This window comes from Rana temporaria, chromosome 13, assembly GCF_905171775.1.
Source record: "Rana temporaria chromosome 13, aRanTem1.1, whole genome shotgun sequence".
Classification (NCBI taxonomy): domain Eukaryota; kingdom Metazoa; phylum Chordata; class Amphibia; order Anura; family Ranidae; genus Rana; species Rana temporaria.
In genome coordinates, this window is record NC_053501.1 from 119,248,909 (window position 1) to 119,262,844 (window position 13,936).

At 55.0% G+C, this 13,936-nt stretch overlaps 1 protein-coding gene across 1 annotated transcript in view; it reads left to right on the forward strand.

Annotated features, from left to right (window-relative positions):
• The first annotated feature begins 11,856 nt into the window (after positions 1 to 11,856).
• The window catches only part of LOC120920954 (methanethiol oxidase-like), a 20,730-nt gene continuing 18,650 nt past the window's right edge, over positions 11,857 to 13,936 (forward strand). The window contains exon 1 of the mRNA XM_040333417.1: positions 11,857 to 11,936. Within this exon, the coding sequence (XP_040189351.1) occupies positions 11,933 to 11,936 (4 nt within the window). The 5' untranslated portion in view covers positions 11,857 to 11,932. The remainder of the gene's footprint in view (positions 11,937 to 13,936) is intronic.

Below are 13,936 nucleotides of genomic sequence, written 5' to 3' on the forward strand. Positions count from 1 at the left end.
TTGCTGCAATGTTTACCTTCAATCCACAAATCCCCCCCGCAGTACTTGTTTTTTGCCACTAGGTGTCCTCAGTCCAATGATCAGCATCATTCAACCCACTTTCCCCTAAACCTAGGTCATCCCGGACGAGCCCCCAACCCGTGGCTGGACAGTGAGAGGAGAAGCAGCGCAGCACAGGGATGGTGTGAGCCCTTCATAATGGGCACAGCGGGTGTACAGACCCGGGAACGCAGCACAGGGATGGTGTGAGCCCTTCATAATGGGCACAGCAGATGTACAGACCCAGGAACTCAGCACAGGGATGGTGGGAACCCCTCATAATGGGCACAGCGGGTGTACAGACCCGGGAACTCAGCACAGGGATGGTGGGAACCCCTCATAATGTGCACAGCGGGTGTATAGACCCGGGAACTCAGTGCAGGGATGGTGGGAACCCCTCATAATGGGCACAGCGGGTGAACAGACCCGGGAACTCAGCACAGGGATGGTGGGAACCCCTCATAATGGGGCACAGCGGGGGTACAGACCCGGGAACTCAGCACAGGGATGGTGGGAACCCCTCATAATGGGGCACAGCGGGTGTACAGAACTGGGAACTCAGCACAGGGATGGTGGGAACCCCTCATAATGTGCACAGCGGGTGTATAGACCCGGGAACTCAGCACAGGGATGGTGGGAACCCCTCATAATGAGGCACAGCGGGTGTACAGACCCGGGAACTCAGCACAGGGATGGTGGGAAACACTCATAATGGGGCACAGCGGGTGTACAGACCCAGGAACTCAGCACAGGGATGGTGGGAAACACTCATAATGGGGCACAGCGCGTGTACAGACCCAGGAACTCAGCACAGGGATGGTGGGAACCCCTCATAATGGGGCACAGCGGGTGTACAGACCCAGGAACTCAGCACAGGGATGGTGGGAAACACTCATAATGGGGCACAGCGGGTGTACAGACCCAGGAACTCAGCACAGGGATGGTGGGAACCCCTCATAATGGGCACAGCAGGTGTACAGACCCGGGAACTCAGCACAGGGATGGTGGGAAACACTCATAATGGGGCACAGCGGGTGTACAGACCCGGGAACTCAGCACAGGGATGGTGGGAAACTGCCATTCTGCTCCTTGACAGTGAGGTGTGAGGTTGCCATTTCCTTTGCTCCTGTGCTTCCAGAAACCAGGGGCTAAAGTTGCTTCTCTCCCCCAGGAGGGATGCTGGATCCTGGGGAGGACCCTGGTGAGGGCCCTCTGGATAGGCCTGTTACTAGGCCTCAGCCTGTGGAAGATACTGGGCCTGGTCAAAGGAGAGGTGAGTCCCTGTCTGCCTTTAGACAGAGGATTGTCGGTAAGCTGAAACAAATTGAGAAAGAAGAGGAGACATTTATAGTTTTGATGGCTGAATTTAGGAAGAAAAACAGATTTGTGCCAAAGTAAAAAGAGACCGGCTCTGAGACCTGAGTTCCTCACAGGACGTGGAACAAGCTGTGAGGAAGAAGACGGAACTGGTGAGTTCTCTGAAGGAGAATAGCGGAATATTTAAAGGAAAAAATATATAGAAGCGAGGAACGGTTCAGCCGAATGAGGAGAGGAGCCGCTTCCTGTATGGAGGGTGACCCAATCAGTGAGGAGATGCAGGTACAGACGGAGTCAGCAGAGAGTGAGAAAGTGGTGCCCGGAGGGTGAGCCCAGCTCTTCAACACCTCAGGCCTCTGTCCCCCTCCCTCCCCAGCAGCAATATGGAACATCTGAGCAGGAGGTTGAAAGAGAGAGAGCAAGATCCCCCCATGAAGTCTGCAACAATTGAGGGGAGGTCTGATCCCACCGTCAGCCACGACCGCCCATGAAGTAACTACACAGAAAGGGGGTGCAGGATGGTGATGTGAACTTTATTAATGACAATGGGCTTGCTGGGGGTTGTAGTGCTACAGGCAGTCAGCCCAGTGTGCCCGTGTCTTCCCAGTCCGTGGTGCCCCAGTCTGTGCGTTTACCTAGTGTGCCCATGTTGTTCCCCAGTCTGTGCGTTTACCTAGTGTGCCCGTGTCTTTCCAGTCTGTGGTTCCCCAGTCTGTGCGTTTACCTAGTGTGCCCGTGTCTTCCCAGTCTGTGGTGCCCCAGTCTGTGCGTTTACCTAGTGTGCCCGTGTCTTCCCAGTCTGTGGTTCCCCAGTCTGTGCATTTACCTAGTGTGCCCGTGTCTTCCCAGTCTGTGGTGCCCCAGTCTGTGCGTTTACCTAGTGTGCCCGTGTTGTTCCCCAGTCTGTGCGTTTACCTAGTGTGCCCGTGTCTTTCCAGTCTGTGGTTCCCCAGTCTGTGCGTTTACCTAGTGTGCCCGTGTCTTCCCAGTCTGTGGTGCCCCAGTCTGTGCGTTTACCTAGTGTGCCCGTGTCTTCCCAGTCTGTGGTGCCCCAGTCTGTGCATTTACCTAGTGTGCCCGTGTCTTCCCAGTCTGTGGTGCCCCAGTCTGTGCGTTTTCCTAGTGTGCCCGTGTCTTCCCAGTCTGTGGTGCCCCAGTCTGTGCGTTTACCCAGTGTGCCCGTGTCTTCCCAGTCTGTGGTGCCCCAGTCTGTGCATTTACCTAGTGTGCCCGTGTCTTCCCAGTCTGTGGATCCCCAGTCTGTGCGTTTACCTAGTGTGCCCTTGTCTTCCCAGTCTGTGGTGCCCCAGTCTGTGCGTTTACCTAGTGTGCCCGTGTCTTTCCAGTCTGTGGTTCCCCATTCTGTGCGTTTACCTAGTGTGCCCGTGTCTTCCCAGTCTGTGGTGCCCCAGTCTGTGCATTTACCTAGTGTGCCCGTGTCTTCCCAGTCTGTGGTGCCCCAGTCTGTGCGTTTACCTAGTGTGCCCGTGTCTTCCCAGTCTGTGGTGCCCCAGTCTGTGCGTTTACCTAGTGTGCCCGTGTCTTCCCAGTCTGTGGTGCCCCAGTCTGTGCGTTTACCTAGTGTGCCCGTGTCTTCCCAGTCTGTGGTGCCCCAGTCTGTGCGTTTACCTAGTGTGCCCGTGTCTTCCCAGTCTGTGCGTTTACCTAGTGTGCCTGTGTCTTCCCAGTCTGTGGTGCCTACTCTGTGCATTTACCTAGTGTGCCCGTGTCTTCCCAGTCTGTGGTGCTCCAGTCTGTGCGTTTACCTAGTGTGCCCGTGTCTTCCCAGTCTGTGGTGCCCCAGTCTGTGCGTTTACCTAGTGTGCCCGTGTCTTCCCAGTCTGTGGTGCCCCAGTCTGTGCGTTTACCTAGTGTGCCCGTGTCTTCCCAGTCTGTGGTGCCCCAGTCTGTGCGTTTACCTAGTGTGCCCGTGTCTTTCCAGGCTGTGGTGCCCCAATCTGTGTGTTTACCTAGTGTGCCCATGTCTTCCCAGTCTGTGGTGCCCCAGTCTGTGCGTTTACCTAGTGTGCCCGTGTCTTTCCAGGCTGTGGTGCCCCAATCTGTGTGTTTACCTAGTGTGCCCGTGTCTTCCCAGTCTGTGGTTCCCCAGTCTGTGCGTTTACCTAGTGTGCCCGTGTCTTCCCAGTCTGTGGTGCCTCACTCTGTGCGTTTTCCTAGTGTGCCCGTGTCTTCCCACTCTGTGGTGCCCCAGTCTGTGCGTTTACCTAGTGTGCCCGTGTCTTCCCAGTCTGTGGTGTCCCAGTCTGTGCGTTTTACCTAGTGTGCCTGTGTCTTTCCAGTCTGTGGTTCCCCAGTCTGTGCGTTTACCTAGTGTGCCCGTGTCTTCCCAGTCTGTGGTGCCCCAGTCTGTGCGTTTACCTAGTGTGCCCATGTCTTCCCAGTCTGTGGTGCCCCAGTCTGTGCATTTACCTAGTGTGCCCGTGTCTTCCCAGTCTGTGGGTCCCACTCTGTGCGTTTTACCTAGTGTGCCCGTGTCTTCCCAGTCTGTGGTGCCCCAGTCTGTGCGTTTACCTAGTGTGCCTGTGTCTTCCCAGTCTGTGGTGCCCCAGTCTGTGCGTTTTCCTAGTGTGCCCGTGTCTTCCCAGTCTGTGGCGCCCCACTCTGTGCGTTTTACCTAGTGTGCCCCGTGTCTTCCCAGTCTGTGGTGCCCCAGTCTGTGCGTTTACCTAGTGTGCCCTTGCCTTCCCAGTCTGTGGTTTCCCACTCTGTGCATTTACCTAGTGTGCCCGTGTCTTCCCAGTCTGTGGTGCCTCACTCTGTGCGTTTACCTAGTGTGCCCGTGTCTTCCCAGTCTGTGGTGCCCCAGTCTGTGCGTTTACCTAGTGTGCCCGTGTCTTCCCAGTCTGTGGTGCCCCAGTCTGTGTGTTTACCTAGTGTGCCCCGTGTCTTCCCAGTCTGTGGTGCCCCAGTCTGTGCGTTTACCTAGTGTGCCCATGTCTTCCCAGTCTGTGGTGCCCCAGTCTGTGCGTTTTTCTAGTGTGCCCGTGTCTTCCCAGTCTGTGGTGCCCCAGTCTGTGCGTTTACCTAGTGTGCCCGTGTCTTCCCAGTCTGTGGTGCCCCAGTCTGTGCGTTTACCTAGTGTGCCCGTGTCTTCCCAGTCTGTGGTGCCCCAGTCTGTGCGTTTACCTAGTGTGCCAGTGTCTTCCCAGTCTGTGGTGCCCCAGTCTGTGCGTTTACCTAGTGTGCCCGTGTCTTCCCAGTCTGTGGTGCCCCAGTCTGTGCGTTTACCTAGTGTGCCCGTGTCTTCCCAGTCTGTGGTGCCCCAGTCTGTGCGTTTACCTAGTGTGCCCGTGTCTTCCCAGTCTGTGGTGCCCCAGTCTGTGCGTTTACCTAGTGTGCCCGTGTCTTCCCAGTCTGTGGTGCCCCAGTCTGTGCGTTTTACCTAGTGTGCCCGTGTCTTCCCAGTCTGTGGTTCCCCAGTCTGTGCGTTTGCCTAATGTGCCCGTGTCTTCCCAGTCTGTGGTGCCCCAGTCTGTGCGTTTACCTAGTGTGCCGTGTCTTCCCAGTCTGTGGTGCCCCAGTCTGTGCGTTTACCTAGTGTGCCCGTGTCTTCCCAGTCTGTGGTGCCCCAGTCTGTGCGTTTACCTAGTGTGCCCGTGTCTTCCCAGTCTGTGGTGCCCCACTTTGTGCATTTACCTAGTGTGCCAGTGTCTTCCCAGTCTGTGGTGCCCCAGTCTGTGCGTTTACCTAGTGTGCCAGTGTCTTCCCAGTCTGTGGATCCCCAGTCTGTGCGTTTACCTAGTGTGCCAGTGTCTTCCCAGTCTGTGGTGCCCCAGTCTGTGCGTTTACCTAGTGTGCCCGTGTCTTCCCAGTCTGTGGTGCCCCAGTCTGTGCGTTTTTCTAGTGTGCCCGTGTCTTCCCAGTCTGTGGTGCCCCAGTCTGTGCGTTTACCTAGTGTGCCCGTGTCTTCCCAGTCTGTGGTGCCCCAGTCTGTGCGTTTTACCTAGTGTGCCCATGTCTTCCCAGTCTGTGGTTCCCCAGTCTGTGCGTTTACCTAGTGTGCCCGTGTCTTCCCAGTCTGTGGTGCCCCAGTCTGTGCGTTTTTCTAGTGTGCCTGTGTCTTCCCAGTCTGTGGTGCCCCAGTCTGTGCGTTTACCTAGTGTGCCCGTGTCTTCCCAGTCTGTGGTGCCCCAGTCTGTGCGTTTTTCTAGTGTGCCCGTGTCTTCCCAGTCTGTGGTGCCCCAGTCTGTGCGTTTACCTAGTGTGCCCGTGTCTTCCCAGTCTGTGGTGCCCCAGTCTGTGCGTTTACCTAGTGTGCCCGTGTCTTCCCAGTCTGTGGTGCCCCAGTCTGTGCGTTTACCTAGTGTGCCCGTGTCTTCCCAGTCTGTGGTGCCTCACTCTGTGCGTTTACTTAGTGTGCCCATGTCTTCCCAGTCTGTGGTGCCCCAGTCTGTGCGTTTACCTAGTGTGCCCGTGTCTTCCCAGTCTGTGGATCCCCAGTCTGTGCGTTTACCTAGTGTGCCCGTGTCTTCCCAGTCTGTGGTGCCCCAGTCTGTGCGTTTACCTAGTGTGCCTGTGTCTTCCCAGTCTGTGGTGCCCCAGTCTGTGTGTTTACCTAGTGTGCCCGTGTCTTCCCAGTCTGTGGTGCCCCAGTCTGTGTGTTTACCTAGTGTGCCTGTGTCTTCCCAGTCTGTGGTGCCCCAGTCTGTGCGTTTACCTAGTGTGCCCGTGTCTTCCCAGTCTGTGGTTCCCCAGTCTGTGCGTTTACCTAGTGTGCCCCGTGTCTTCCCAGTCTGTGCCAGACTGGCCTACCGGAATACCGGGACATTTCCCGGTAGGCAGCTTGCCCTTGGGGCTGATTTTAGCTCTGGCTGCAGCACCCCCCTCTCCCTTACACAGCAGGAGACCGTTGTGTCACGGAGCAGACTCAGAAACGTTCGGCCGCGCTGTGAGAAAAGTCCGGCCCTCCTGCTAGACCACCTTGTGTGATAGACAGAACACTGCGTCTATCACATGAGCTGGTCTAGGAGGAGGGCCGGACTTTTCTCACAGCGCGGCCGAACATTTCTGAGTCGGCTCCGTGACACAACGGGGGATGCACAATGAGGCTGTGACAAGCATCTTGAGGCTGCAACAACGGGCACATTGAGGCTGTGACGGGCACCTTGAGGCTGCAATTACGGGCACCTTGAGGCTGCAATGACGGGCACCTTGAGGCTGCAACAACGGGCACATTGAGGCTGTGACGGGCACCTTGAGGCTGCAATGATGGTCACCTTGAGGCTGCAACAACGGGCACCTTGAGGCTGCAACGACGGGCACCTTGAGGCTGCAATGACGGGCACCTTGAGGCTGCAATGACGGGCACCTTGAGGCTGCAATGACGGGCACATTGAGGCTGCAATGACGGGCACATTGAGGCTGCAATGATGGGCACATTGAGGCTGCATTGACGGGCACATTGAGGCTGCAATGGCGGGCACATTGAGGCTGCAATGACGGGCACATTGAGACTGCAATGACGGGCACATTGAGGCTGCAATGATGGGCACATTGAGGCTGCAATGACGGGCACATTGAGGCTGTGACGGGGACCTTGAGGCTGCAATGACAGGGCACATTGAGGCTGTGATGGGCACCTTGAGGCTGCAATGACGGGCACAATGAGGCTTCAATGATGGGCATGGTAAGGCTGCAATGATGGGCACAGTGAGGCTGCAACGACGGGCACAATGAGGCTGCCTCAAACATCTTGACATCTCCTGTACCATGCCCGCAGTCTCTGAGGGAGTCTGGAGAGGAGTGAAGGGTGGGCGCGCCCCGCCGGGATGGGGGTCACGGGAGAAGTCAGAGGTGTGTGGACTGTGGAGAGGAGAAAAACCGGAGCCGCCCCCCCGGAACCATCTGAGCCGTGCATGGTGCACCCGAGAGGAGGTCAGTGACCGCGCTGCCAGGCCAGTCTGGGGGGGTCACAGATGTAAGGGGGGAGTGATATAAAGGTTTCCCCCTTATATCAGTAACCCCTCCCCCCGACCGACGGGTATACTTTAGCATTGGCTGCCCCTGCTATAGAAGGGGCAGCCTTACGCAAAAAAACGCCGTACGCAAATGACGTAAACTGCGTACGCAGGGCTCGCGCAACGTTGTGAATCAGCGTTAGTATGCAATTTGCATACTCTATGCTGACCACTACGGGAACGCCACCTAGCGGCCATCGCAAGAATGCAGCCTAAGATATGCGGGCATAAGAGCCTTATGCCACGCATATCTTAGGCTGCAGTCGGCGTAACGAGTTTTCTGAATACAGAACACTCATTACGCCCAGGCAAGTAAGCAATTACGCTGCGTAACTATGGTTACGCAGGCGCAATTGCTCTTTGAATCCGGGCCAATGACGTCATGCTGCCTGTCGGGCCTCTGGCTGCGCGCAGCCCTTTTTATGTGCCTTGGTGGTGCTGCCACCCGGTGGGGGGAAATTGTAACTGCACTCTATACCAGCAATAGAGGTCTACAGCAACTTCTTTTTTTTTTTGGCAAGAATAAAATCAAATGAAATAAGATACAAGAGAGGCCGATCCTCGTCATTTCACGTGACACGGGCCGATGTACATCTTGGCAAAGAAGGAGGGGAGACGTGGTCCCTCGTTTTTGGTCTCTTGCGACCGAGCCTTACAGCAGGGGTTTGCGGTCCTTGTTAGGATTAGGGTTTAGGGTTAGGGGTTAGGGATAGTTGGTTAGAGTTAGGGTTGGAGGGCTAGGGTTAGAGGGTTTAGGGGTTGGGGTAGGGTTAGGGTTAGATGGTTAGGGTTAGGGATAGTGGGTTAGGGTTAGAGGGCTAGGGGTTGGGTTAGGGTTAGATGGTTAGGGTTAGGGGTTAGGGATAGTGGGTTAGGGTTAGAGGGCTAGGGTTAGAGGTTTAGGGTTAGGGGTTGGGGTAGGGTTAGGGTTAGAGGATTAGGGTTAGGGTTAGAGGGATAGTGGGTTAGGGTTAGAGGGCTAGGGTTAGAGGTTTAGGGTTAGGGGTTGGGGTAGGGTTAGAGGATTAGGGTTAGAGGGATAGTGGGCTAGGGTTAGAGGTTTAGGGTTAGAGGTTTAGGGTTAGGGGTTGGGGTTGGGGTAGGGTTAGGGTTAGAGGGTTAGGGTTAGAGGGTTAGAGGTTAAGGGTTAGGGTTAGAGGGCTAGGGTTAGAGGTTTAGGGTTAAAGGGTTAGGGGTTGGGGTAGGGTTAGAGGGTTAGTGTTAGAGGGTTAAGATTTAGGGGTTAGGGTTAGGCATAGGGTTGGGGTTAGGGTTAGGCATAGGGCTTAAGGTTAGGGTTAGGTGTAGGGTTAGAGGGTTAGGATGAGGGTTATGATTAGAAGGTTAGGGGTTGGGTTAGAGGTTTAGGGTTAGGGGGTTAGGGGTTGGGTTAGGGTTAGAGGATTAGGGGTAGGGTTAGGGTTAAGATTTAGGGGTTAGAGTTAGGCATAGGGCTTAAGGTTAGGGTTAGGTGTAGGGTTAGAGGGTTAGGATTAGGGTTAGAGGGTTAGGGTTAGGGGTTGGGTTAGGGTTAGAGGATTAGGGGTAGGGTTAGAGGGTTAGTGTTAGAGGGTTAAGATTTAGGGGTTAGGCATAGGGTTGGGGTTAGGGTTAGGCATAGGGCTTAAGGTTAGGGTTAGGATTAGGGTTAGAGGGTTAGGATTAGAAGGTTAGGGCTTAGGGTTAGGGGTTGGGTTAGAGGTTTAGGGTTAGGGTTAGAGGGTTGGGGTTAGGGTTAGAGGGATAGGGTTAGTGTTAGAGGGTTAAGATTTAGGGGTTAGGGTTAGGCATAGGGCTTTAGGCTAGGGTTAGGTGTAGGGTTAGAGGGTTAGGATTAGAAGGTTAGGGCTTAGGGTTAGGGGTTGGGTTAGAGGTTTAGAGTTAGGGGTTAGGGTTAGCCATAGGGTTAGGGGTTGGGTTAGAGGGTTAGGGTTAGCCATAGGGTTAGGGGTTGGGTTAGAGGTTTAGGGTTAGGGGTTGGGTTAGTCAAAGGGTTAGGGTTTATGTCGCGTACACACGATCGGAAATTCCGACAAGTAAATCGTAAGGAATGTTGGCTCAAGCTTGTCTTGCACACACACGGTCACACAAAATTCCGACCGCCAAGAACGCGGTGACGTACAACACTATGACGAGCCGAGAAAAATTAAGTTCAATGATTCCGAGCATGCGTCGAATTGATTCAGAGCATGCATGTTTTTTTTTGCGCGTCGGAATTGCATACAGATGATCGGAATTTCCGACAAGAACTTTTCTTGTCTGAAAATTTGAGAACCAGCTCTCAAATTTTTGCTGGCGGAAATTCAGACAGAAAATCTCAGATGGAGCCTACACACGGTTAGGGTTAGAGGGTTAGGTTTCTGTGTAGGATTAGGGTTAGGATTAGGTTTCTGGGTAGGGTTAGAGGTAGTGTTAGCGGTAGGGTTAGGATTAGGGTTCTGGGTAGGGTTAGGGGTAGGGTTCTGGGTAGGGTTAGGGTTCTAGTTAGGGTTCTGGGTAGGGTTAGAAGGTTAGGGGTAGGGTTCTGGGTATGATTAGGGTTCTGGGAAGGGTTAGGATTAGGGTTTTGGGTATAAGGTTGGGGGTTCTGGGTAGGGTTAGGGTTCTGGGTAGGGTTGGGGGTTCTGGGAATGGGTTGGGATTAGGGTTATGGTTAGGGGTAGGGTTAGGATTTGGGTTAGTGTTAGAAGGTTAGGGGTAGGGTTTGGGTTCTGGGAAGGGTTGGGGGTTCTGGGAATGGGTTGGGATTAGGGTTATGGTTAGGGGTAGGGTTAGGATTTGGGTTAGTGTTAGGGGTGGGGGTAGGGTTCTGGGTAGGGTTATGGTTCTGAGTAGGGTTAGGGGTAGGGTTAGGATTAGGGTTCTGGGTTAGGGTTCTGGGTAGGGTTAGGGGTAGGGTAGGGGTTCTGGGTAAGGTTAGGGTTAGGGTTCTGGGTAGGGTTAGGGCTAGGATAAGGGTTCTGGGTAGGGTTAGGGGTAGGGTTAGTGTTAGAAGGTTAGGGGTAGGGTTAGTGTTCTGGGTATGGTTAGGGGGATAGGGCTTAGGGTTTCCCCTTAGGGTTAGGATTAGGGTTAATGTTAGAAGGTTAGGGGTAGGGTTCTGGGTAGGGTTAGGGTTAAGGTTAGGGGGTTAGGGCTTAGGGTTTCCCCTTGAAGAATAAGGCTAGGACTCAGGTATGGTACCGTGCCGGCGGGTATCTGAGGTGGAGATTGGGAGATGCATGGTCTTGGACGTCTCTGTGAAGGGGCCAGGACCTGCGCCTGATTGACATCTCTGGTCCCCAGACCAAGTGGGACAGGAAACGCCTCTTTACAAAGATTTAAGCCTTTTCTTTTTACGGTTCTCTGATTTCCTCACCATTACCGGAGAGGAGTGGAGGACATTGTGGGTGAGGTTGGGAAGATTGGGGATCGTGAGAAAGACGGGAGGATAAGGGTGTGGAGGAATATCGGGACTCATGATCTCGGGGGTGCGGCTTTTCTCTAGATTTTCAGATTGAATAAATGTTTGATAAAAGGCGACATGTTTGGTGACGTTCCTCAGTCCGGCTCTCTCTGGGATTATGTTGTGTGCAATTTGGTTTTCACCTTTTATTATGTTCTTGTTCTTTATTTTTGTTTTGTTTTGTATTTATATTCAATTATTTTGTAAATATGTTTTATTTATTTATTTATTTATTATGGTTTTATTGTATAGAAGTAAAACTCATAATGGGGCACAGCGGGGTGTACAGACCCGGGCACTCAGCACAGGGATGGTGGGAACCCCTCATAATGGGCACAGCGGGTGTACAGACCCAGGAACTCAGCACAGGGATGGTGGGAACCCCTCATAATGGGCACAGCGGGTGTACAGACCCGGGAACTCAGCACAGGGATGGTGGGAACTCCTCATAATGGGCACAGCGGGTGTACAGACCCGGGAACTCAGCACAGGGATGGTGGGAACCCCTCATAATGGGCACAGCGGGTGTACAGACCCGGGAACTCAGCACAGGGATGGTGGGAAACCCCTCATAATGGGCACAGCGGGTGTACAGACCCGGGAACTCAGCACAGGGATGGTGGGAACCCCTCATAATGGGCACAGCGGGTGTACAGACCCGGGAACTCAGCACAGGGATGGTGGGAACCCCTCATAATGGGCACAGCGGGGGTACAGACCCGGGAACTCAGCACAGGGATGGTGGGAACCCCTCATAATGGGCACAGCGGGTGTACAGACCCGGGAACTCAGCACAGGGATGGTGGGAACCCCTCATAATGGGCACAGCGGGTGTACAGACCCGGGAACTCAGCACAGGGATGGTGGGAACCCCTCATAATGGGCACAGCGGGTGTACAGACCCGGGAACTCAGCACAGGGATGGTGGGAACCCCTCATAATGGGCACAGCATGGAACGTTTTGGATTCTCACTCTCAGTGATGATCAGTGCCAGGACCCCATCCCCCCTCCCTCTTCCACCCTCTGGGGCACCTCCTTGGATCCACCCTTATCCCTCACCCAGAATATATAAGCAGCTTGTTGGGTGAGTTCAGTATCTGATGACGGGTCGATCAGCAACTGGGAACAACGAGAGAGAGAGAGAGCAGCACCATGGGTGAGACTCTTCACCCTCATCCTCATCCCATCTCTATCCCCATCTCCATCTCTATCCCCATCTCCATCCCATCTCCATCTCCATCCCATCCCCATCTCCAACCCCATCTCCATCTCCAACCCCATCCCCATCTCCATCCCCATCTCCATCCTCGTCCCCATCTCCATCCCCATCCCCATCTCCGTCCTCGTCCCCATCTCCATCTCCATCCCCATCTCCATCCCTGTCCTCATCCCCATCCCCAACTCTATCCCCATCTCCATCTCTATCCACATCCCCATCCCCATCTCCATCCCTGTCCTCATCTCCATCTTCATCCCCGTCTCCAACCCATCCCCATCCTCATCTCCATCTCCAACCCCATCTCTATCCCCATCTCCATCTCCATCCTCATCTCCATCTCCATCCTCATCCCCAACCCCATCTCCATCCCTGTCCTCATCTCCATCTCCATCCCCGTCTCCAACCCATCCCCATCTCCAACCCATCTCCATCCCCATCTCCATCTCCAACCCCATCCCCATCTCCATCCCCATCCCCATCCCCATCTCCATCTCCAACCCCATCCCCATCCCCATCTCCATCCTCGTCCCCATCTCCGTCCTCGTCCCCATCTCCATCCCCATCCCCATCTCCGTCCTCGTCCCCATCTCCATCCCCATCCCCATCTCCGTCCTCGTCCCCATCTCCATCTCCATCCCTGTCCTCATCCCCATCCCCATCCCCATCTCCATCTCCATCTCTATCCACATCCCCATCTCCATCCCTGTCCTCATCTCCATCTCCATCTCCATCCCCGTCTCCAACCCATCCCCATCCTCATCTCCATCTCCAACCCCATCTCTATCCCCATCTCCATCTCCATCCTCATCTCCATCTCCATCCTCATCCCCAACCCCATCTCCATCCCTGTCCTCATCTCCATCTCCATCCCCGTCTCCAACCCATCCCCATCCTCATCTCCATCTCCAACCCATCCCCATCCTCATCTCCATCGCCGTCCTCATCCCCGTCTCCATCTCCATCCCTGTCCTCATCCCCATCCTCATCCCCATCTCTATCCACATCTCCATCCCCATCCCCATCCTCATCCCCATCTCTATCCCCATCTCCATCCTCATCCCCATCCCCATCTCCATCCCCATCTCCATCCCCATCTCCATCCCCGTCCTCATCCTTGTCTTCGTCTCCGTCTCCATCCCTGTTCTTGTCTCCATCCCAGTCCCCATTCCCGTCCCATCTCCATGTCTCCTTCCCCATCTCCGTCCTCGTCCCGGTCCCCTTCCCCGCCCCAGTCCTCATCCCCATCCCCTCTCCTCTTTCTGACCTTCTGGGGTGTCCTATAGGGAGGATCTCTTTTCCTTCCAATGTCTGACAGCCTGATGAGTGATTGCAGCGTGTGTGGAGGGGAGACGAGACGTTTGGCTTCCAAGTGACCTGAAACATGCAGACGGGGGAGTTGTGACTTCACTGGCTGCGTGCTCGTTGCCCCATCACGGGGGGAGCCCCGGAGGCTGCACTGCCTTCTGAGGATGCTGACCCCCCTGGCTGCCATACTAGGCGGGTTGGGAGTTTTGGCTTCACTTGCTGCTTGCTTGGGGTGGGTGGGTGGGGGGAGGTGTCACAGTTGTACCAGATTTTGTACTCTCCAGTTTTAGTGACCCTCCCCCGTCCATTGAAGGTTTGTAGACCCTTCAGACCTCCTATAGTGATAATGGTGGAGAGGTCCCTCCGGCACGCCGGCACCATACTCCAGGGTGGAAGCCGTGTGATGTTCGGGGCGTCGCAATGACTGCGGATAGAAGGGCTCCGGGGCGCTCAGAACGTCCCAAATCAGATAACATTCTCCGCGTGAAGCGGGCGGTGCCGCCAGATTTTGGGCGCGGGTCGTAACATCGGCGCGGTTCCACCCATCGCCCCCAAGCGCCCCGACCTGTGATATTGTGTTACCTGCCTGAGGCTCCCTGCGGAGATCCACGCCCAACCCACCCGTGTGACCG